This window comes from Cydia strobilella, chromosome 3, assembly GCF_947568885.1.
Source record: "Cydia strobilella chromosome 3, ilCydStro3.1, whole genome shotgun sequence".
Lineage (NCBI taxonomy): Eukaryota > Metazoa > Arthropoda > Insecta > Lepidoptera > Tortricidae > Cydia > Cydia strobilella.
Window position 1 is genome coordinate 14,138,284 of NC_086043.1, and position 25,001 is coordinate 14,163,284.

At 35.0% G+C, this 25,001-nt stretch overlaps 1 protein-coding gene across 1 annotated transcript in view; it reads left to right on the forward strand.

Moving 5' to 3' along the window:
* Positions 1–8,792: 8,792 nt before the first annotated feature.
* LOC134755934 (lachesin-like) overlaps positions 8,793–25,001 on the forward strand; it is a 67,889-nt gene continuing 51,680 nt past the window's right edge. The window contains exon 1 of the mRNA XM_063692632.1: positions 8,793–8,949. Coding sequence (XP_063548702.1) covers positions 8,805–8,949 — 145 coding nt within the window. The 5' untranslated portion in view covers positions 8,793–8,804. The remainder of the gene's footprint in view (positions 8,950–25,001) is intronic.

The window sequence follows — 25,001 nt, forward strand, 5'->3', positions numbered from 1 at the left end:
AAAGTAATTAATCACGATGCTAACTATCAAGATGGCGCTCGAACCGGAAGTCCTACAGTACATTAATGCATGTAAATAGACTACATTTAAGCGCCAGGCATTAGACAATTGTATTCTATTAGGAATTAGTGGAAACGAAGCTATAGGTAGTGAATGTGTTAGTAAATAGGATGTGAAATCTTTCAACCAATATGCAGGCTGATTGATAATCAAGAAACTTAATGCTAACATCCTCGCTCCTGCTAGTAACTATTAGTACATAACTGCATACGTAAATCTTGAGACAAAATGGTTTTCGTTGCACTATAAATCCTAGTCAGCTAAGGCTTCTAGATAAACAAATACGTGTCGCATACCTATACAATATCTTGTATGCTGAACAAGAGCACAGTAGTAAGCGACATTGCATAAACGCGCATTTTCGTAATATATCAGATTTAGCGTTACCTACTTTGCCGCTGCTGCAACGCTGCATCAGTAACGATATAATGCACCTTCTATCTCATAAAACACTGCTAGGCTTTCCATTTACTACAATATCTAGGTATTAGGTACTAAGTAGCAGACACTAATAAGGGCCGCCGGAACAGGAGCTTAAACCTAATAAGTAAATTTTGTTGAATTAAGTTCTAAGTAGGTAATAAATTAATTTTTCGACTATAATGGTTGAATTAAGATTTCGTTTACCAAATTGCAATTGGGTACTTTTCATGTATGGGCTCCCAACTCAACTAATATTCATTACTAAACGGTTTATTCAACTATAATGAAATTGACCAAGCACATCTCGCCGCGGTCAAGAGGACGAAACGATACCTCAAATTAATTATTTATTTTAGGTTGTATAGTAGAAACAATTCCCTCATAAGTCAGAAACGCACAGGTGACGCCGACGCCCTTAATATAGCAACATCCATATACTACGATAACCGCGTAGCGTTGCATGTTAGTTTCTATAGACTACGGTGGCCAAAATCGAGAAAAAAGCTGTATAAAAATTGAATTTAGCAAGGAGCAAGTACCAGGGCCTCATGAGTTACGAGAAGGTGTCGTTGACCAACTCGCCCGGCCCCGGCGGCCGGGGCGCGAACGAGTATGAAGGTATCGCGGCTGCTCGCGTATGTTAGCTGTATACTTTTGGTTTGTTTATCTATAAGATTCTACTAGTTTAAAGAATTCTTTTTGTTGACTTTTAGAAAAAAATATGGTATACAATAGTGATATAATCAAGCTTTTCAATCTAGTACCCAATAAGGCCACTCAGCAAGCTTCGTGGCTTAACACGTTACTCGACTGAAAAGCTTTAATATTAAGTATATCAGGATTGTGTAAATACTATTTATCTAAATAGGTGCTTATTTAAAATTGAAAAGAAATGTGACATGTTACATATGTAATATGTATACGTTTTTTGCAATTAAATTGAATAAATTTAATTAATAACCTTACCATACATGTAAAAGGTTAGTATCTTCGCGGCAATTATGTCGTTTTAATAAGAAATAGTAGATTGTGTCACAAGGGAGCAAAATGACATATTTACGGCGAGGGCGTACAATTGAATCCTAAACGAAGCGAAGGATTCTATATTAGAATCCTGAGCGTAGCGAGGGATTCTTACATAGAATCCTGAGCGTAGTGAGGGATTCAAGTGTTAACGCCCAAGGTGAAAATTATTTTGCTACCATGTGACACATACTGCTTTTCACATCACCTATGAGGAAATTACATACATATATTAGGTTTCAAAACATTATTATTTTAAGCAAAGATCGATACGGACAGTGCCAAAAATATGTATACACGACCTTAGTATAAATTAAATTAAATTAAATAATCATTTATTTTCAGGCATGGCCCACAGAAGTGTATATGTACATACTTCTGGTACTTTGTCCGTATCGATATTTTCAGACGTGACTGTACTGACAAATTAAAAGTACCTACAGCTCATAATTATGCACCTAATATATTTTCAAAGACAGCAGCAAACACCTAAAATGATACAATGAAAATCAGGTACATTATTTTTGTAGATTTTTCTGGCAACAAATTAGCTCTTACCCCTTTGAACCAAATCTTCGGAAGAACACTATGAAGACTGATATCACTTATATTTATTATTATAAAGTTATTGATTTAAACTAAGTATTTACAAATTTATACACAATACAAAACCGCATAATTATGCTTTGTGAAATATTTGTACAAAACTTTTTAAATATAAACTTTAAATTGCATAGACAAGTATGGCTGCGTTTAAGGAGACCTAAAATGTCAAAATAAAAACTAAATTATTAAACTAATGTTTTTTACGTTTCTTTGTAAATATTACGCTAATTAATTAATTTACTTAATTAAAATATGCTATTAATTAATTTAAAATACGCTAATTACATTTATTGTTTACAATTACAACAAAATATTATTTAAGTTAGAAAAATTGTATGCACGTAATCGATTATAAAGAAATTGTAATCGATTATATGCATACTAATTTCATATGTCTTTGTGTTCAATATTTCATACTGGCAACAAAATGTCCTCGAACAGAAAAGTGCCACTTTGATACCTCCTAGCAGGGAAGAAAAGTTCAATTTTCGAATAGGTGATGTGAAAATAAGTTTTTTGTATTTATTAAGGCCCAGTAGGTTTATGTTCTTCTCTCACTCTCACTGAGCGTAAATGTGAGCGAGATGGATATCGTGTTTTTTAATTTGAATATTTGTGTATTTTTTTAATAAAAAAAGTAATCCCTGAGTTGGGATCAAGCATAATATTGTTCAATTTAGACATATTTTTCATATTTTTAGTTTTTGCGCAAAATTTATTATAATTTTTTTAAATGCATTTTAGACCTATGTTCGTGATTCTTTCTATCGAGTGAAAGTCAAAAACTCAGGATTCGAATCACTGAAGTCCCTAGAGAAAGGCCTCAATACTGCTAATTAAATTTTTGTGATCTAAAAAAACGCTACGACTTTTCAAAAACTCCGTTCTCTCAGCTTACTGCGAATTTTTTCACGCCCGTTTCAAAGGTCCGAGGGGGGACACAATGTTTTTGAAATTTTGCGTATATTTCCAAAAGTATTAACTGAATCAAAAAACGTTCAAAAACCTCAACGTTAAACATCTATAGAAACATTGTGCCACACGTTGACTTTACTCTAAATTAGCAGAAATGTTTTAAAATTAAAATAAAGTTTACATAAATCTGTCATAAATGTGATTATCGTGATTAGTCTGGTGATGGCACTGTGTTTCGCCGTTAGTAACATTTTATTTAATATCTACAATTTCTTGTAGCACTATACGTTAACTCTTTACTGGCATGGTTTTAAAAATAGAAAATCCATTTGGGAAAATAAAGAATTTTGTACCTACTTTTAAAAATAAATCAATTTCAAACATGGATTTAGCAGGTTTACACTCTTAGCCAACGATATTTAAGCTCATGTCTTAATTATATAATGTAAGTGACCAAAACATTATAGTGTGCTGAGTGTAGGTAATGGTTTAACGGTTCAATTTAATTCAATGAGATTTAAATGTACATACTACCCGAACCAAAATATAATATTAATATACGTAACGTATTTTTTCATACCGGTGGCGGTGGAGACTGCAGGATCTTGGGGTGCGGAGGCTAAGGAGTTTGTGTGACAATTAGGTCGGCGGCTAAGAGAAAGGGGTTGGGATCCTCGAAAAATCCCTCCGACGTTTGAAGATGGCATTGTCTGTTCCATCTGTCTGTATGGTCTAAAAAACTAGCTAAAATAACTTTGACATTATCATCTACCTTCTCGAGTTTTTCCGACTACCCGTACTTGGCACACCCGCTTTTATTTGTAGTATAATAAGTGGTGAAAATACATAGGTCCCATGATGATTACAAAGTTTTAAATAAATAAATAATTATGTAAGTATAAAATTTAGTTGTAAGGTACAGTTCTTATTTTTTATAATCCTATACTACTCGTATCCAAAATAAGAAATAGTAAGATTTCATGAAAATACCACGTTTTCGTATGACTAAAAGTACTTATGGCTGCCTTCCCAATTATATCTGGGGGCACGGTAGTGCTACCGCCAAGTCGAGCATACTTACCATCCTTTTCTCGAAGCCATTCAATTCAGGCCACTTTCAACGTCCTGTAATTTTGTGCTGGCTAAAGCTAGAAACCTGAGTTTTCAGTGACATATAGGGAATAATATGGCTTAGATACATTCCAAAGAACATTCAATTTGAACTTGTAGTTAAAGAATTATTACACGTCGAAGTTCCTTAGTTTTGTCACTGACACACTCACTTAAGATCATCATAATTCTAAGGTACTTCTAGCAGACCCACAAGCTTCAAACTTTAAACATAAGTAGCTTTTAGCCTATCAAGCCATAAAAAACCTAAAAATATTGCAATATCAGTCACGTTTTCAAGATTTAAGACCTGCATAAGTAAGTTTGTAGACCCATATAAATATATGCTATTACAAAGTTACGTTTGCACTTACTACAGATAGTGGGTAAAGTATAGGTCTAAAGGGCCCTCTACACTCATGCGCGAATCGCGGCGCGAAGCCGCCAACGCGAGTGTGGAGTCTAGTTCGCTAATCAGCGAAATCGGCTCCACACTCGCGTTCGCGGCTTCGCGCCGCGTAGTCTGGAGCGCCCTTAAAATGTACGATGCGAGTATGAAGATGTGTATAGTTATAATATCAATAATATGTGTATAGTATGAGTATGGGGCATGGTTATGAGTATGGTAAGGATATGAGTATGGTATAGGTACTTATGATTGCGGGTATGGTGTGGTGTGGGATGGGTACTTACTTGGGTGGGTATGAGTATTGTGTGAGTACGAGTATAGTCTGGGATGAGTATGAGTATGAGATTTGAGGAAAGTGGTAGCTGACGTACAAGAAGTAGTACCCGAAAAGAAAGACTACCTACAAAAAGAGATGAGATCCCACCAAAAACATTACATGTAAAAAGATGCAAGACTCGCAACGCAATTTTTCGGAATTGTTATAATCGGAATTATGTGGTTAGGAATTTACAAAATTCGGCTTTTCGGAAATATAAATTTTCGTGATTTTCATGATTCATTCATCATTTGATAGGTCGAGCATTTAAAAATCGGAATAATACAATTCGGTATTCTGAAATTCGGCATAACGTTTTTCGGAATTATGTAGTGTACCCCAATTTTTCTACTACAATAAAGTTTTGAGATGTAATGTGATACCAAGTCGGTTATTTTAGTCAGTTCCAGGGGGTGCTAAAACCGTATCAATATTAGATATCTTTATTTTTTTATATATACATATAATGACTTGGCAATCGCACATACATAACGCTTTACTCGTACCGTACTCGTAATTATGTGTAATGCTCAAACTGCATGTGATTAGCGCTAGCGTTATGTTCAATTAGAAATATTTTTTTATAGTTGACGAAGATCCTTAAGTAATTATACAGCCGTGCGATGGCCAAGTTATTATATGTATTAAAAATAAAAGAGATCTAATATTGAGACGATTTTAATACCTCCTGGCACTGACTAAAATAACCGACTTGGTATCACATTACATCTCAAAACTTTTTTGTAGTAGAAGAATTGCGTTGCGAAACTTGCATCTTTTTACATGTAATGTTTTTGGTGGGATTATTTTTACAAAAAAACGCCCGATGGAAAAAATATTCATTTAAAACTGCTGTCAGTTTACTGTTCCTAATTCGGAATATTCTCGGTCTGTTTAGTCCTTGCATAGCTAATTTTTTAAATGTATGTTACACGAATAACCAATATGTATAACCGGGATGCAAATATACTACTTGAATACTTTATTCCCAAAAGGCCCGTGGCATACTTAACTTCGCTTTGGCTCCAGCAACCGGCCTCGTTAATGCTTACTTCTAATCAAGCAGTCGTTAGCCGCGGACTCGGTACTCGATTGCGACTATTACGGGATACAAAGGGACACGCGACACTTCCGAGGGATAAGTATAGTTTGCTATGACTTCGTTGATTTCGTGTAAGAACGCCGTAAGAATACAAATGCTTGGTTGATGTAACTTTGAATTGTTGTCCTTTTCCATTAAGCCCAGTAGGGTTTCGTATAAATTGTCTTAAGATTTTACGGTGTAGTTTTTTTTAGTAAAAATCGAGGATCAATGATTGTGATATTTTCTATCATAATTTAAAGATTCGTATTAAACTTAGAGGAGTTCATCGATTTTCGACCCACTTTTTTTTATAAACTGATCGGCGATTGGCCCACTAGGGCCTGTGCACACCTGATGGAAAACGAAAGCCAGGGCATAAGATGGAGCTCAGTATATTATAATAGCTTATTGACTCTTGCTTTAAAGTGGCCGAGGTCATAATTGATCAGGGAATACAGATGGCGGGAGCGCATTCCATTCATTAGCCGTCCGTATTTTCATCCTCCGTCCTCCCGATTTCGACTAATTTCTGGCCAGTTTTACGGATCAGTGATTCTTATCAGTGCACTATTTATCCTATTATAGTCTAACTAAAAGTTAATAATTACCAGAAAATATTACCTAACAGTACTCATACTACGGTAGATACCTATTTTTATTTTGTACCAATACAAACAAAGTTTTATTACCTCCTACGTCATTAGGTGATTCAGCACTGATCTAACACATATTAGATAAAGTTAAGCTTTACAACGATTAATAATTCAATTAAATGCTTATATTTTCTTTAAACAATTCGTAGTCACACATTAAGTGTGGCATTTAGTAAGGGTAATAGTGTCTACAGTAACAAATATGTGTTTCATCGTCATTAATCTTCATTACGGTTCGCTTAAGCTACGAGTATGTGCGGTTAGCTTCTGGGAAGGCGACCTTATGTATGTACGTATCTATTTATATCATCAAAATCTTGAAACTGTTTTATTGCACACAATAGAATGTTCGAACTTTGTTGTTTCGAGAGCATTTGTCTAGTTACCTTGCTGCTATATTAGCTCAGTTGGAGTTTTGTAGGTTAAAAGATTTATGAAACGAGTCAAGTTTTTAACTTTTTGTTTCTTCTTAGGGTTCCGCACCCGAAAACATGTGTATTGATTGGCCTGTCAGCAGACTGTATTATAGGCAAAGCAACCGCACTAATTCCTCAGTTTATTAAACTTTGAAGGGATGTAACCTATCTACCGCTATATCGATTATTTTAGGAGCCCCATTTTTTTTTAAATTTTACATACAACTTTTTGTCATGATGAAAAATGTGTGACTGCAGTCCCACTGTATATGTAGATTACGGGTTTACTAATATATCACGTGGTAAATATTAACATAATTTTACCATACAGTGGAGCTAAAACTCTACCTATATGTTAATTAAAATTTAAACTCAAGTAAGTGAGCTTCATCAGTCTTTTAATATAGGTACAACAGAAAGAAATATGTCATTCGTGGTTTAACCTTCGTGGTGCACCTTGCACTTTTGTTATCTCATAAGGGCGTGAAATAAGCTACTTCCTAATTATATTTTTAGGTTAACAAATGGCACTTGTTCCACTATTATTATTTAGCTTACGTCCCGTTTCCGCCGTGTAAGTAATAATATATAATCCACTTAACCGTCTCTTATCGACAATATCCATTTCATTACTTCTCTTATAAACGCTGCATTAAATCCAACAGAGCATCGAGAACCTATAAACTAAAACATTGTTGCAAATCCGTGCTCGAAATTACTTCTCAGTGTCGACGGGTATGAGGCGGTTCGAAATCATTTATCTAAAAGCCTCTCCCCCCTGTCATCAAAACTAAATCAAGTAGGGCGAGGAACATAAACTCGACCGCCCTTGCAGTTAGATAAAATGTAAAGGGAAGTTTGATTCACTCGTGTGACACTGTGCGCGTCACTTCCCCAGCCGCTCGGGCCCCGTGCTCGATCCGCAACAGACCTCCGAAACGACGTCTTTATGCCAGCTATCTCTCTATTTGACTACGACTCATCTTATATCACATATCTCAGCGTAGAGGGTACTTAGTGGCACGATATTGGAAAACTCAACCACTCTTCAGGTTTCCAAAGATCAAATTCCGTTCAATGGGCAGGTACTCGCGAATGTTATCAACGTTATACAAATAAAGTCCCAATATTGTAAACAAAATCATGGTTCGTGAACAGCAATATAATTATATAGGTTTACATAGACTACATTACTAACACAAATAAACTAAAATTTATTTCAGAGTTTTATTTAGGTATTACATTATGATGAAAAATTTACCGATTTAATATTCAGGTACTTTGCTACTCATTCCGTAATTAGTTTTTGCAACTTTGCTACAACCCAAGCAGAGAATTAAAGTCAGGGAAAAGCATTTGGAGTCTAAGCGGGCAAATATTGTCGGCAGGGTCTAAGGTGGAGGTTCATTCCGAGATGAGCGCGGCGCGGGCGCGGAGGCTAGCATCTGGGCTGGTAATTAAGCGCATCTGCCTACGTTCAATTTTGAAACGCGGTGGATGAAAGTTGCCCCTCGCGCCTTCGGGTCCATTCGAGAGGGTACAGCAAATTGCTAAACTTTCAATTAAAGAGTTGTTATTCAAACCGCTTCCGGTTCCTCGGTGGAATTATATTTTATTTCGCAACGTGAAACTTGTTTCTGGTTTTACTCGGCTACAGTTTTACGATTTCAAAACGGAGAAGGCGTGGGAACCTATTAACGACTGTCCAATTTGAGTGATTTCTCAGATCAGCATTGTAACATTAAAATTGTGAAATTGTTATAAGCTTCACAGCGGGAGGCATGTTTTAATGAGGGATATTAATTTTGTTTCAGTGGTTTGTGTCGGCTGTGCGCTTTCAGCTCGATGCGCATCCGGAAAGGAGGGAGGGAGCATGCTGCTGCACCTCTTGGTACTTAGCACCGCCCTCGCGGCAGCTACCACCGGGAAGCACGGTGAGTCCCTATCGACGTTTTATCATGTTTGGTTCAATTAAGGAAGTCAAGATATAAACAGCATAACGTAACTTTACACCATAAATCGTTATCATCAAATTTAACATCTCCAAGGCGTGGGCTGGATAAAGTCGAACTCTGCCCCTGTTTGCGTAATAATAATACCAAGTTAGCAAGTTATGTTAAGAAAATTTTCGTGTAAAATTTGCGTAAACCTTGCGGAGCTTGTTCACTTTTTCTGACTTTTCAGATCATCCCTTACGCGGTTAGGCCGTAACTCAATTTATTAAAACGAAACGTTTCTTCGTCTCACCTGTTTTCTTTATTTTATTAATTAGAATGATAGCGATTACTTGAACAAAATTACAGAATAATGTTGTAAATCGTTATATTATCTTCTCGAAAACAAAACATTAAACTAGTTTTAAAGTAGACTTATCGCCAATAGCTGTCATGAAACTTTTAGTAATTGGCTGTAACTCGAAGATATTTCTGTTATAAAAAGTAATTTGTAGTAATTTTATCCTCAACTTAATATCATGTCAATATTCTTTTAAGTAACATAAGTAATTAGCGTAGTCACTCGTAGGTAAAAATAGATATGTAGTGCTAAAATTTAAGCACTTAAGCAACCAAGATAATCAATCCCGAAAACTTTTAAAACTATTTTGTAGGTATTAAATTTCAACCCATGTGATAAATCTCCACCTAGCAATAGGTACAATACAAATATTCAATATTGAAAATTACAAACGAATAGATGATAAGCATCTAGATGTCCTGTTTAGGTAAAATCAAGTTACTATTTTGCTTGGCATCGGAAATTGAATTTTCGGCACAGTTATTATGTATGTATGTTAAGAACATATTAGTGTTTGTGGCTATAAAAATATCAGAAAATAGTACCGTCAGACTATTTAGCCACAACTTTGCCAATTTTTTTGGAAAATATGGTGTAAAAAAAAAACTGCATGATAGGTTAACTTTTTTTCTTGCCTACTGCCATTCTGCCATGTTACGGCAAAATAGCGTATCTGTATATGTATTATATATAAATATGTAATATATAAGATACACAGCATTGTGATCATAGGCAATATTTTATTTCAGAAAGAATTTTTTAATCATCATTTTTCGTACTTTTTTGGCAATTTTAATGCCGGGTTAAAGATATATTTCAAGTTTTTGCTAACACTGTCCACGTCTTTAATATCATTAACGGGTCTAACGCTGTTACCTGTTAGCAGGAAACCAGCCTTTTTGCCGTATGTGAAAGGGACAACGGACAAAGTTGGATCAGTTCAGTACTCAAGAAATTCTCCATTAAGGGTCGGTTGCACCAAACCGTCAGCCACCGTTAAAGCGTTCGCTAAATATTATTGTATGGGAATTTTCATAGTACTCTGTTGAGTGATGTTGATCAGTCTGTTAAGTGTGGTTGGTGCAACTGGCCCTAAAACTGTATAGACGCCGTTATCTGAAGTAGCAAGTATTTTACGCAGCCCAATAGATGCAATTCCGTACCAGAATCCCGGCGTCTACAAGATAGAATGCAGTTGTGGAAGTGCGTATATTGGCCAGACTAAGCGTAGGGTTCAAGAGAGAGTGAAGGAACACATAGCGGCTGTGAAAATCGCCAAGTACAGAAATCCGCAATAGCTCAGCACTTGCTGACAACTGAAACAAATATCACTGGATGGAGCTACACAACCAAAAGTCATCTCAAATTATCGTCAACTTGGGGCTCATAGATTCAGATGTTGAAACCAAGGGATCTATCTTCGTACCAGTGTGCGGATATTGTTAGTGTTGTATGTCGTGCCGTGGTCAATTTATTTATTTCTACCTCGAACATTTATGTAAACTAATATCGGGTAGTTTAGTGTTGTCTACCAATATCTCCAATGACATTTTGCTGGGACGTTATAATTACTAATAACTTATTAGTCTTCCGTGACTACAGCTAGTGCAACGGTTACAAAACGCGAGAGTTTAAAGTGTTGTAATTGTCCACGTCGTTGTCGAATGGAAATACAGGTACCTACAGGAAAAGGCGAGGGAATTTACTATGAAAGTGGTATATGGAAATACTACGCAGACGAAGTCGCGAACAAAATGTAGTAATAATAATAAATATTAGTATTTATTTATACTATACTTACTAGATTTTATTAGGTCACAAAACTTGCAACTATGGTCTTGATTACTAAAATATAAGTTCGCTTTCCTCGTATTTCTTTTAAAATGCATCCTTACCCTCTGTTGTAAGTGACTTAACTGCTTTATTTATGAAAGAAAAACGCGATGTTAAGGTCCTACTCCAGATAATATATTAAGCCTGATAATGGTTGTCATGACCAAAATATACCCACCTAATACAGAGTTCAGTGCGTGTCGCGTATGTAAACATAATGTAAGAATATTGAATTCAAAGGCTCCATTTGAATTTGAAACTGTAAAATTTTCCATTTTACCGATTTTGCCACATCCATGAACATTATAAAAAAGGACAAAATAAAGAAGCGTTGTCTGTGAACTAAGAACTGAATCCCTTGAGGTTTATGTATTTTCGGATCAGGCGGCTTACCGGCACAGGCGCGCGGAAAACTCCTTTCCCTCATAAATATTTACTTTATGAAATAACACCCCAAGTTTACCTTAGTCTCACATGCCGGCTGGACGCAGGTGATAAGTTGATGCGACGAAAAAAAAAACGAAAAATGTTATTTTGTTACCTTTATATTTCTGTTGAGAAATAATCCTGCTTTGCAAATATAAATATCAAAGGACAGCGTCGAGTAGCTCCGCTTTATCCCAGAGGCAAATATAACGGACGTGGGGGTATTTTTGTTTTCATAACAAACATACAAAAATGGCAAATTACGTCTTATTTCGGGCAGTAACTTGTAAAAATGGCAATGTTTTAACTTAACTGAAACCTAAGACTGGGATGAATTGGACTGAAGTAAATTATTTAAGGTATTTTGTTAATTTGAAATTATCTGTACCTATCTGTGACCATTAGGCACATATTCCTAAATACCTAAGCTGAGCAGAGGGATTTTTAGCGCAAACTTTAAATAACTGAGTTCTATTCATGAGTTGGTATGAGTGTGTACACATTGGCATCTAAACTACATTTAAAATAGACTTATATTGACCGGGATATAGACCGTGATTACCTTTTGTATTATTTGTGAGCTCCCGATATTTCGACGCAGTTACATGCATCATGTTCACGGGTGACATCCCGAAATATCGGGAGCTCACAAATAATACAAAAGGTAATCACGGTCTATATCCCGATCAATATAAGTCTAGTGAAACTAACCGTGAATCATTCAACACTCTACATTTAAAAAAGCTTTAAAATTACGGTTACGGATCTACACACATATAGGTAAATACAATATTTATGAAAACGAAAAGTTTCTTTATCTTATTTGCGTTACTGCCATGTTTTCTTTTCGATTTGCCCCATGGTTTACGGTTTAATAAATACATAGATGTTCGACCCGATCCAGTAGGCTTTTAAAACCACTCAAAACAAACAGCCACGTTCACGTTATAAAGTTTTATAGCGTTCGAGTCAGGTGAACAATTTTAAGGGAGCAAAAATTTAATTAATTGGCCGATCATGACTGAGTTAATACAATATTCATCGTATTCGGGCTGAATGATGCGAGGCAGTGGCGTATGAAACATTCACGCGCTTGGACGGTGTCCATCGGCGGGCAGCTGGGCGGCGCCGTAAAAAGTTACACCCAATTAGTGGCAATCGATGACGCGCGTTTTCCACTCGCGCGAGTGAGTTTGACAACCGCCTGTCATGGTTTAAAATTCAAATTATCCCACGGGCCGATTCGAGCGCACTGTTGCATGGATGCTTTATCAGCTAGCAGTCAACGCCAATGCGTTAACGAGAAAATGGCGACAATAATTTTGTGGATTTACTGACATTTTCCTTTCAATTAGGCACAGTGAGATCTAACAAAGGTGAAGCCTTTTTTGACTAATTGCTACTGGGAAATGTTTCATTTGACTGTGATTTATATTCGAGTCCAGGAAAACAGACATAAAAATGAAATTTACTAATATGTATTGCTTCCGTTTAATATTATCTTCGACTTAACTACATTTTCCATGCAAGTGTTGATTGTATTAAAAATGTCTGCGTAGATTTCGGAAATTCGATTCGATATAATCGTATAAATATTCCATTTGTTCCCAATTTTGTTTGTACATACATTTGAGAGTATGCTCAATAAATATGAAACAAAATAATTTATTCTAGATATATTAATTAATTTCGCACTCAAATTAAAAAAACAGTAGGTACCTACCTCCAGACGCCCAAGTTTCGTCATGGGCGTAAGAAGGCTTTTTAATTAGGAATATGGCTTGGTTTAAATACGTTTATCTTGTACATTCCTTCCGTTAATAATTGACAATAAACTATACACAGTGCTTTCATTAAACTCCAGTTACTTTGGGGTCCGGCTAAGTACATATAAGTAAACTAAATGGCATAGTTTTTAAATGTAAATATATATGTTTCCTTGTTTATAGTGGGACGCACCACATTATTACCATCTATAAATTATAAAAACAGATCGTTGTTGACAGTTGCAATTACTAAATTCGCGTTGATTTGCGGATGGTTAGCTGGCGGAATTGGTAACGCATTGGACTGGCAATCCAAGGATGTGGGTTCGAGTCTCACGTTGGCCAGAGTTGATCTGATGATGATCATCATTAATTTTTTCATTGTGATTGAAATCTATATTTACAACTTATATTTTTTTTATATAAAAAGTAATAAAACGCTGCATGTAGAGTGCTTGTATTACATTAGTATTATATATTTTAACCCCACAAATAAACAACTGAAAACTTTGACATAACAATATTATTTCGAAGATCGAACATCCGGGATAGTACTTGTGTTTAGTAGCAAATGTATAAACTAATACTAAACACTAATCAATATGTAAACAGGCCCTAAGCTACAAGCCACAGCGTACACGCTGGTAGGGGCCTTGTTAGATAAAAATACATTATTGATTATCTCTAAAATTGACTTAATTAGAATACCGGTATCTGTGACGGTTACTTTTTTAGCTCAGGAATGCGCCTTTAAAATTAAAGGAGTTTGAAAAAACCGGCCAAGTGCGAGTCAGACTCGCGCACCGAGGGTTCCGACCTTTTTTAGTATTTGTTGTCATAGCGGCAACAGAAATACATCATCTGTGATAATTTCAACTGTCTAGCTATCACGGTTCATGAGATGCAGCCTGATGACAGACAGACAGACAGTCGGACAGCGGAGTCTTAGTAATAGGGTCCTGTTTTTATCCTTTGGGTACGGAAACCTAAAAACACGGAGTATGATGTAAATATAACGTTACTTTATTAGATGATCAGAATAATCAATATTTTAGTACATTTTATATATTGTATCATCTTAGCATGTACGAAACATAATATATAGTATATGATAGATAGTAGTAACGTTATGCAACATACTTAATTTTAATGATTCGGATTGTCTGATTTAAATTATTCCTACATTTTCCAACGAAGTAACAATAGAGCACCTCGGATGCGAACGGAATAGGGACCGCTATGCCCCTGGCAATAAATGTGTTCAGTAACCCACAATCATCAGTCTAACTCCTTGCCTACTTCTAGTTGTTAACATAGATGTTTAAATAAAACTGCCTCGTTGTAGTCTAAATTTAATTTTCGCCGCCACATCAACCTATAAACGCTGATTGTAGCGAGCCTCGTCGAGCGGAAAATTCTAAGGACTCGTTATGAAAGTAGTAAATGAAAGAACCCCGTTGAAATAACGTCTTTCATCATAATAACATCTGTCTATTTTTTTTTGTATCAGCAAATGTTTTTATTCAGGAATGTGAATGTCTGTTGTAATGAAACTCAAATACTTTGTGCGTAAATAACATCGCATTTCTGTAAGTAACATTTATTATTGTTGTTGTCACTTGCTTTCGCTTCGGCTTGTAACAGGCATCCTATTGTAAATCTCGATGTTCTACGGTAAACCAAGCTCCCTACGTGACAATCTTAATTACTGCGTTATAAAAATAAATAAATATCTAGACTAGACCTAGTCCCACTGTAAGCTCAATAAGGCTTGTGTTGTGAATACTAGACGAAAAAAATGTTTAATGAAACTTTGAATAAAGAGAACAAAGATATTGTATAAAGAAATAATAAAAATTAATCAGTTGGTGTAACGTCAGACCTGATGTCCATCCGTCGGTAGGGGATGTTATGTTATGATTAGATAGTCTAGACCATCTAATTTAAATTATTCATATAAAAAATGTTCGATATATTCGCAACTCTTCAATAGCTAATAAAGCTCGTGGTGATTATTATTAAAAATGTCACTATAACTTAGCCCCTAGAGGGGCTAATGAACTAAGTGTTCAAAACTTAGGATTATTGTAAGGCTTCTATTGCCATTAATTTTCAATTAGGTATGCTTTTTTTTTTCTTCTTCTTTTTGTACGCATGTGTGTGTGTGTAAGTGCTAGCATTAGTTTAAAATTGAATACTTTGTAACTACCTGTGAGTTCCTGTAATTGGCTTCCTGTTTTAATCTTGTTGTTTATTGTAAGTGTAGTATAGCTGTTGGTTCTCCTTAACATAAATAAATAAATAAAATATTTAGCATGCGGCTCTCCTTTTTCTGCCATCAAGAAATAGCCCTTATTTATCTTACCCCAACATATTTACCTTACATCATAGTGTATTAAATGTAGCTTGCATTATTATTTAAATAACTTAGATTCTGCCAGAGGCTTCGACTGCATAATAATGATTATTTCCATGATAAAAACTGTCATAAATAAGTATTTCCCCGGGCCTCAAACAAATTCCGTCTACATCGGTTTAGCGGTTAAAGCGTGAAGAGGTAACAGACCCAACTACTTTCTCGATCATTTATAATATTAGTTGGGATATGTATGTAGTTGGAAAATAAAGTTACTCGTTTGTATTCAAAACAATTTTTATTAGAAATACATTTAAATTTATTTTTATTCTGTTAAAATTAATGAACATCCCAATTTCCTTAAGTACAGACCATCTGAAGTTGTTTTATAAAATTTTAAATATTTTAGGGAGCTTGAGTACAAATACCGGAATGCAAATGCTGAATTCGTAGGTAGATACCTACCTACATTTTCACTTGCGCTGTACTATATATACTATTTAGGCAATTGATAGAACGATAGGTACTCAATGTTTATATAGTACATTTTGTAAAAATGTACCTTTTCTTTTTGGTGTACATAATCCCATAAAAGTCTGTTATAGAAAATAATAATTTACAATAACACAGGCGAAGTTAGCGCTTCCAAGCATTATGGGCTGTAACGGCCAAAAGCGGACATTCGAAGTTTTCGCAAAAAACTACATAACGCAACGTAACATAGTACAAAAGGTAATTTTAGGGAGAATACGTAAAAACCAAAATCAAGTCGGGAAGGCATAACTTTTTTAAATCTTTAGTTGCAGATGTAATTGCCCCATGGATCCGGTACCATGTCCGGTACCTAACTCTTTCCTATATAGGTACTACATAAATAATATATGCAAAAGACATTATGTATGTTGTCTGGAAGGGATCGCTCTTTACCGATAAGACCGCCTGATGTCTGCCTTTACATTTAATCAATTATTCTTTTCATTTGTATATTTTAACAGAGGTGTGCCAATAAAGAGTATTCTATCTATGTTGGCAAAGACTATATTTTTATTTTTGTAACAAAGTTTCTTGCCTTCTTCACAACAGTTTTGAATTCAGTAATTAAAAATAATATTTTTTTTAGATCTTGCCCTTAACAACAGAGTTTTTCCTATTATTTTCAAGAAAATGGTACCTATCAATTCACAAAACCTTTTTTAAATATATTATCACCATTCTCTTAACTCAATTTCTCGGAGTTGTTGGCGTATCATGCAATCTTTCTATTGCCACTTTTCTATTAGTCATTTCTTTGTCACAATGTCATTCTCTATTCTAGTTTTCCTCGATCTAACTGTCCCATCACTATTTCTTACAGCCTCTATATTCCTACTTAATATCTACTCGGCTTATAATGTTGCTTTCATCCCTAAATCAAATAAACGCTGGTACAAATACCTGAACTACAAAAACACCTTTTCGCGAAGTCCATTAAAAACTGTTAACACAGCATGGCTTGCTCCAGCTTTGCATGTCGTTGTGGAACGACACCTTTATTTTCAGCGTGCCAGTTGGGAAGCGTCAATTTATTCCTTTGAGCGCGTTTCAAAAATTGACATACAAACTAGGCTTAGTTTATTTTACATGAAAGTTTCAAGTATCATAAAAACATGAACAAAAAAATTGATAAAATTATTGATAGAATACGGTTAGTGCAAAACTCAAAAACTAAGTACCAATTTATTTTTAATTTAAGGAAAAACAAATACAAACACATGCTTTCTATTTATTACAAGTAGGTAAATAAATAAAAAGTCTACAAAGAAACTAGGTCGAAAAGTCTTTTTAAGCGACTTCAAAAAAGGAGGAGGTTGTCAATTCGACCGTATTTTTTTTATGTATGTTACATCAGAACCGTCTTTTCTAAACCGATTTTAAAGTTATTTTTTTGTCCCGTTTTGTCAAATCCCAGTTCTGATGATGGGATCCATGAGCATCGCCTCAATTCTTATAGGCATAAATATAACGATTTTAATATTATCATCAACAATCAAGCATGTTTATCCAAAATAGTGTCATTTGATGAAGTGGAACTGCTGATGATGACCTGAACGGGACTCTATAACAACCCATATTTCACTTTTGGCGAGTTGTCCTCTTCGTTTTGTTTGTCAAACTAGTAAGTTCTGAAGGTACAATGATGTTAATGCGTGTACCGTGTGTAGGTACCTATACCGCTGAGCGGTGGTTTCCGTCTCATTTGTTTACCTGGGTATATAAAATCATTTCAAATAAAGTTATTACATTTTATAAACTTATTATTTCCGACAAAGCAAATAGTTTCTCTTATATTATAATTTCAATAGAATCCTATAAAATAGAAAACGAGCTGAGGCTATTGAGCCTGATTGCAAAATTGGCCTTTCTTAGTAGGAAGGTTTCACTTAAAAACGCCGTTTCTACATAAAGGAAAAACGAAGGCATATCTGCAAACAAAACGGGAGCAGAAGGTTTAATCTCTGAGAGGTACAAATCGCTCGTTATGTAAATTGAATCTCTTGCAAATTTGAATCGCTTTCATAAGCCAATTCTCCCCGAATAAAAACAATGAGATACTCTTTCAGCGTTTTAGAATTTTAGTATGAACGGCAAGATAAATTATCTTGCCCACGCTAATTTATTCAACTATATCATATAATGATATCGTGCCTAAAACAACGACTAGTCAGTATGTTTATAACAAATAGATTCACAATTTTCACAAGTACAATGCGGACCCGGGGCTCCAAAGCAGTAGCTGAACCAGAATAAACACACGAGCTAGGGCTTTTCTCACACGAGGCAACCCTAAAATTGTCTCCCGTTGTGAAAAAGAGCTTTGAGAATTCAATCCAACTCTTACATTAATAATCTCGGGATTTATTGATCACGAAGATTTGTTATTCCTATAATAATAAATTAATTCTTTTGATACAGGAATTTTATTTGCATTCAGATTATATATTTTATTTTGATCTTTATAGAATAGAATAGAATAAGATTTTTCTCAAAAATGGACGGCAAAGTCGACGTTGCCGGTTAAAAAGTAGGTCGCGAAGTGCGTAGTTTATGGTCAGTCAAAAAATTAAAAAGTTAAAAACATTGCAGTCTCGATTTCGGAACTGCAATGTTGCATACAAATTCCATTATTTGTCGAGTTCCAAACTTTTTAAAAGTTGAAGTGGCCATATCAAATGAAGGCATAGGTCCATTAAACAGCCAAACAGATGATCAGTACTTATTATTATAATGTTGGTACCGCGACTATTTAGGTGTCTCAAATAGGTTGGCGTATTTTCAGCAGAAAAATACACTTCCATTTTTAATTTAAAAAATAAAACGGCGGCAAAGCAAATCTTTTTAGTTTTTTCTGTGAAAATATATACATAAGAACGTTGCTTCTGTAAAATATTTCTATTATATTTGCATTTATTGCGCCATTTTTGAGAAAAGCACTATATATGACTCGGCTGGAAGGCTACTTGCTGGCTTCGGATTCAATTAAACGGACTCCCAAGGTCGTCCGTTTTAAAAGAATCCTCAGCCAGAAAGTAGCTACTTCCGAGCCTCGACAATAATGTACTATTATTCGTAAGCACAAACAAACAAGACATTACATAATATAAAAGAAAACATAAAATAAGATTAAAGTGCCACGAAATGGCCTCATCTCAGCATGTTGCTGGTGACTTCCAGCGCTGAAATACAAGGTGTAATAAAAATAGTGGGGGATCCGTTTAAGGTCATATTCGGTACCGTACCTATACTGATTAGGAAAAAGTAGAGGAGAATTTTTTTGGTGCGAATTTTTTTTGCCTTTTTATGGGGGGCCGGCCGACTTGGACGACCTGCCCCATAGAAAAAAAAAAGTCCAAAAATTTTTGTTCTTCTTTTTTCTAATCAGGACACGATACCGAATACTTGTATGTTTTTTTTATTTTATAAACCCTTAGAATATTAACCAGAATATTAGGTCCAAAAAAAACGTTAAGAACACTTGATGATGCAGAATAAGAAGAACGAAATAGTCTTGACTTAGTGCGACTGGCGACTAGTTCCCATCATTGTTCCCAGTAACCATTCAGGCCACTCCATTTTGTAAAACTGCCCTCGCATTATACTCAGTTCTAAGCGCTCTGGTCACCTACTCAGTTGAAAAGAAACGCTTACCTACCTGTGTAACCTGTGTTATGAAATGTGAAGACTTATTTTAAATGAGAATTGCGAACTTTGAAGTCGGTGGCATATCATGTGTGCGTGTGCTCTTCTAAAAATGATCGTGTTTTATGTAATAGTTATAAGAGAGGTTACCATGTGAGCCAAAGCGCAGTCAATGTGAACGTTTTAAAGGAAGACACTAAAATAAATATAGAGAATTTACTATACAACGTTATTTATACTATTTTTCTCGTTACTTTTGAATAAAATGCATTTTTAATTAACTCCTATCTTTTAGTAATCTATTACTAAAATAATAATAAAACTTTTTGCTGTAATTGGGTTTTATATACAGGTATATGTTACAAACAAAAACTAAATAAAAACATTATACATATTTATATGTAATTGGAAAACTATCCACCATAAACAAACTTGCTTCTGGAGTCACTATTTTAAATGTCATAATTTCATAGAAGTCTGTGCTGTCAAAATCGCTGCCGAGTTAGCTTGGTCTAACTAATATGTTACAACTTACGTCCATTTTAATTAATAACCTCAACTTTATTGCCCGCTACAATTCACCGGCTATAATCAAATAATACATAGTATGATTGAGCGAATACATTGTAACGAAGGACAACAATAGTTGAACATGGGCATTATGTTGGTGGGATGAACGTAACAAGTGACAGCAATAAAAAGGAACAAAGCAGCGAGTAGTTGAGCCCCACGATGACAGGTCTAGAGTCGGTGTCAAGTACAGAAAATTATGTCCATTCATCCTACGGAGCCGAGGATTAAGCGAGAGAGGGCGCATCTAGTGACTGCGCGCTCTCGACAGACGACACCGTTTAAGGCTCTTATTCCAGCGAGCTTGGCATTCTGTAAACTTTAATCCTTGCTAATTACAATAATGAAAGGGATATTTGAAAACTATTTTTGCGTTAATATGCATCGGTGCTTACCTACAGTGTTAGATGAATATTTTGAAATGTATTAGGTATACCACCTGTTAAAATTATCTTTTATTTATTCATATGAGTATATACTATTCGTTATTTTAATAAATCCTAAATCCTTTAAATCAAAATTAAACATTTGCGACAGTTATACAATTTGTAGAAACCTAGTAACATGTTTAGTTAATAGCCCATGATTTTAAGAGCTTTCTCACAAATTACAAGTTTTACAACAATTCTATTAAACCAACGTTTTAAAGAGTGAACTAGAACTTATCTTCGCAACATTATACAAAAAACCGGCCAAGTGTGAGTCGGACTTACCCACCAAGGGTTCCGTACATTTTATTTTATTTATTACAAATTTATAGTTTTCAGATTTTTCCCTGTACTTGTAGTGTAAGACGATATTACTTGCCAAATTTCATATATAATAGTTCTAGGTCAACGGGAAATACCTTATCAATTATGATTCCCTTGAGAGTGTCGAAATATACGTTTGTTGCGGCATAAACGGCCGTAAGTATCTTTTTTTTACGTTAACTGTCTGATTTTTTTACAGCTTCAAGGGACTGACCCGAGTATATGGTTTTAATTTCAACTCGATACCTCCACGCGTTCCCGAGATAAAGGGTTTTATCAGACCGACTTACGGAAAAACGGACGGACAACAAATTTAGACATCCTATTTTTCATATAAATTAAATATTATATTCAATGTACGCCATTATCATTGTGATTGACGTTGCTTTTCACGCCTTAAACATGACAAAATTCGATAAGACTGAAAATGAAAAATAATTCTATGCAAAATTTTCAATGCTCCTAACTCTTATAAAACTACTCAAGACACTAGTACAATATTACAATAAAATTACAATTACAATTTTAAAATACAATAAAAATCAAAACACGTTATTTTTAAAAGTCGCTGAACAAATGTTGGTCAGTATGAGGAGTACAGCCTACAGTTCAATTTATTGCTCGTATTACAGGCCACACCCGGTAATACGTAACAATTAGCTTATATTGCTACTGTGATTAGATCTAAAAAGAGTTTAAGATAACGCTGAAGTTCCCTAAAGTTAAAGTAAGAAGGGATTTGGGCGCAGGCCTGAATAGTTAAGACAAGAGCTTGGATAATGTCCTTGGGCACTAATTAAAACTTTGGAGAAAAAGGGTAGAGAAATATGGCATTCGGTGGATAGTAATGACTCTGTGGGTTTGTTAAATTTCCCTCAGATCCTTTTTTCCTTAAAATTACAATATTGAAATCGACCCCATTTTGCAACGTTTATTAATGCTGTTTATTATTCTTATTTGTAATGTTTATAATGAAATCTACTGCGTAATAATTAATTTAAATTGCATTTAGTATTTCATTAAAATATTCTAAGCATAATTATGATTAAATAAAATATCAGCTATCGCTCCTTAGCTTTTCGACAAAAAAATCACAAGAAGTCATAACAAGGAAATCACTATTTATACCTTATTCCTAGTAACTTTGAAAGGGCGAAGAGGAAAGTGGCGTATTAATTAATATCGTCATCAATCATTGCCACGTTCCCTCTGAACCCGACGTCATTCACATTGTTACTGGACACCGACAGAAAGTAGAAAAACTCTTGAAACAATTTACCGGTCTCATTGAGAAGGGTAGCAGCCATGATTTCGTTACACCCTTAATGAATGAAAAACAAAACAGTTACCCTAATTTTGATTCACACATTTATAATAATTATAATATATACAGTATGTAAATCCAATACGGGCAATAAATTAAATCGGGTACCTATATAATTTATCCGTGTAATTATTAATTAGGAAGTTTTTCTAAATTACACAACCCAGGCCTGATGCATTTTTTTACTTTCGGTTACTGATTCCGGTAAATAATAACGTTAAAAGAAAACAAATTTCTTGTATTTTTTTTCTTATCAGTATTTCAGTAAAAAAACCCTGCGGTTTTTAGGGTTCCGTACCCAAAGGGTAAAAACGGGACCCTGTTACTAAGACTCCGCTGTCCGTCTGTCTGTCTGTCACCAGGCTATATCTCGTGATCTGTGATAGCTAGACAGCTGAAATTTTCACAGATGATGTATTTCGGTTGCCGCTATAACAACAAATACTAAAAACATAATAAAAAAGAGATTTAAGTGGGGCTCCCATACAACAAACGTGATTTTTGACCGAAGTTAAGCAACGTCGGGCGGGGTCAGTACTTGGATGGGTGACCGTTTTTATAGTTAATGGTACGGAACCCTTCGTGTGTGAGTCCGACTCGCACTTGGCCGGTTTTTATATACCCACTGCCCGTTACGGTGTATATTGCAATGTATATTATGCAGCCACTGCACTGCTAGCCATACAGAGTAGTTTTAAGGATTAGTCACGTCTTTACATAATATAATCGATGAAGTAATAAAACCAATGTAAATAAGAAGATGAAATAAAACTAGTGTCTACGCCAATTCTCGGGATTAGTTTTCAAGTGGACTCCAGGCTCTTATGAGCCGTGGCAAAAGCCAGGACAACGCGAGGAAGATGTAAACTAGAAAATAGTGCCATTTATTCGTCTTTACATTAGTAAACAGCAAAACAAGGTCTGAAAGTACATAAATTATACTAAACAACAAATACCTGTTTAAAATAGTGAATATTGTACTAGAAGGGTTCATTCATAGAAATTATATTACCTTAATGGCATGAGAATGTAAACTCCCTGCAGGGCAGTGGCCACATATAGACCACTTGTACGTGCCCCAAACGAGCAGAGGTTACATATTAACCACAAACTTTTAGAGCAAATATTTTACCAAAAAACAATAACTGTGATAAATTATGTCTTACTACACATACATTATCTAATATTCAACCAAAAAAATACAACACATATCACTTGTTTATATTTTATATTACGTACATACACCGTATTTTTTTCGGCATAATAAACTTATATATCTGGAGAAACGTACAAAAACGGCCATTTATTGTCGACTTGAACTTGACCACTAAAACGTCAAATAAATTTGTTTTGACACCTCCCTTTTTTGCGTTCGGAAATCGCCCACTTTATAGACTTAACAGTACCTAACGACAGTTTGTGGTCGTTGTCTTTTCTCTGCTCGCCAAAAAAAAATCATTTGCTATGTGGTAGCTATTAGATCACTACCTGGTTAAGGGTTAATTATAACCCCGTAATTAATTTTTGAAAATTATCAAGCAGCAATGTACTGCACATTACGAGACATAACATGACATATATGACAAATGTTACGAGATACGAGCTTTTTATAGTAACTGCCAGTAAGCGTTGAACGTTACTTTAAAAAACTCGTCTTGTGTGTTGTTATACATTGCGCGCCAAATTATTTTGTATGGTTAAAATTTCTATTGTATTTCTAAGCAAAATGTATCTCAACATACTTCTTAGGTCCTATGCTAACCACCGTTTAAATATTCGCCCGTATTGGTTTTACACACTGTATGACGTATCAAATTAGTGTTATTGACAATTGAAACTATTTGTCAGCAGTAAAGCTATTTTATTTCGTTATTGGAAATCGAAATGTATTCGTGTGAACAGTTTTACAACACAAAGAACTTAACAAACAAAGCAAAATTTTAAAGAGAAATATTAACATATACCTATGTATATTTTCAACTGTATATAAATCCAAATCAATCGAACTGAATTCAAATGAGCAGTCGTTACTGACAAAGGATACTGAAAACCAATACATCTTTTCAAATAGATAGGTAGATCGGTACCTATATCTATCTAGGGCTCAAATCTCATTTGACTGACGCCTATACAAGTACTAGAGCTATCCTGTACTAAACTGATATTTTTGAACTGGTATGAAAGAGATAGAGACATCTAATCATAGGATACGATTGGGAATGAGTGGAATGAACCGGCTTGTCCGTTGGCGAATCGGAGCGAAAACGTTTTGCTATTTGAACGCAATCTTTTGAGTTCCGGCCGAGGCGCCATCGACGCAATTAGGCACCGGAAGCTCACTAATGACGCATACAAACCTAAACCTTTCCTTTCCACTTGTTACTTCATACTGTCTGAACGGGAAATCAATACGGATCTTAAAGGTTGTGTCTGTAGCAAATACAAACATTGTAAATCGATTCGGAGCTTTTATAAAAACGAGGATTAT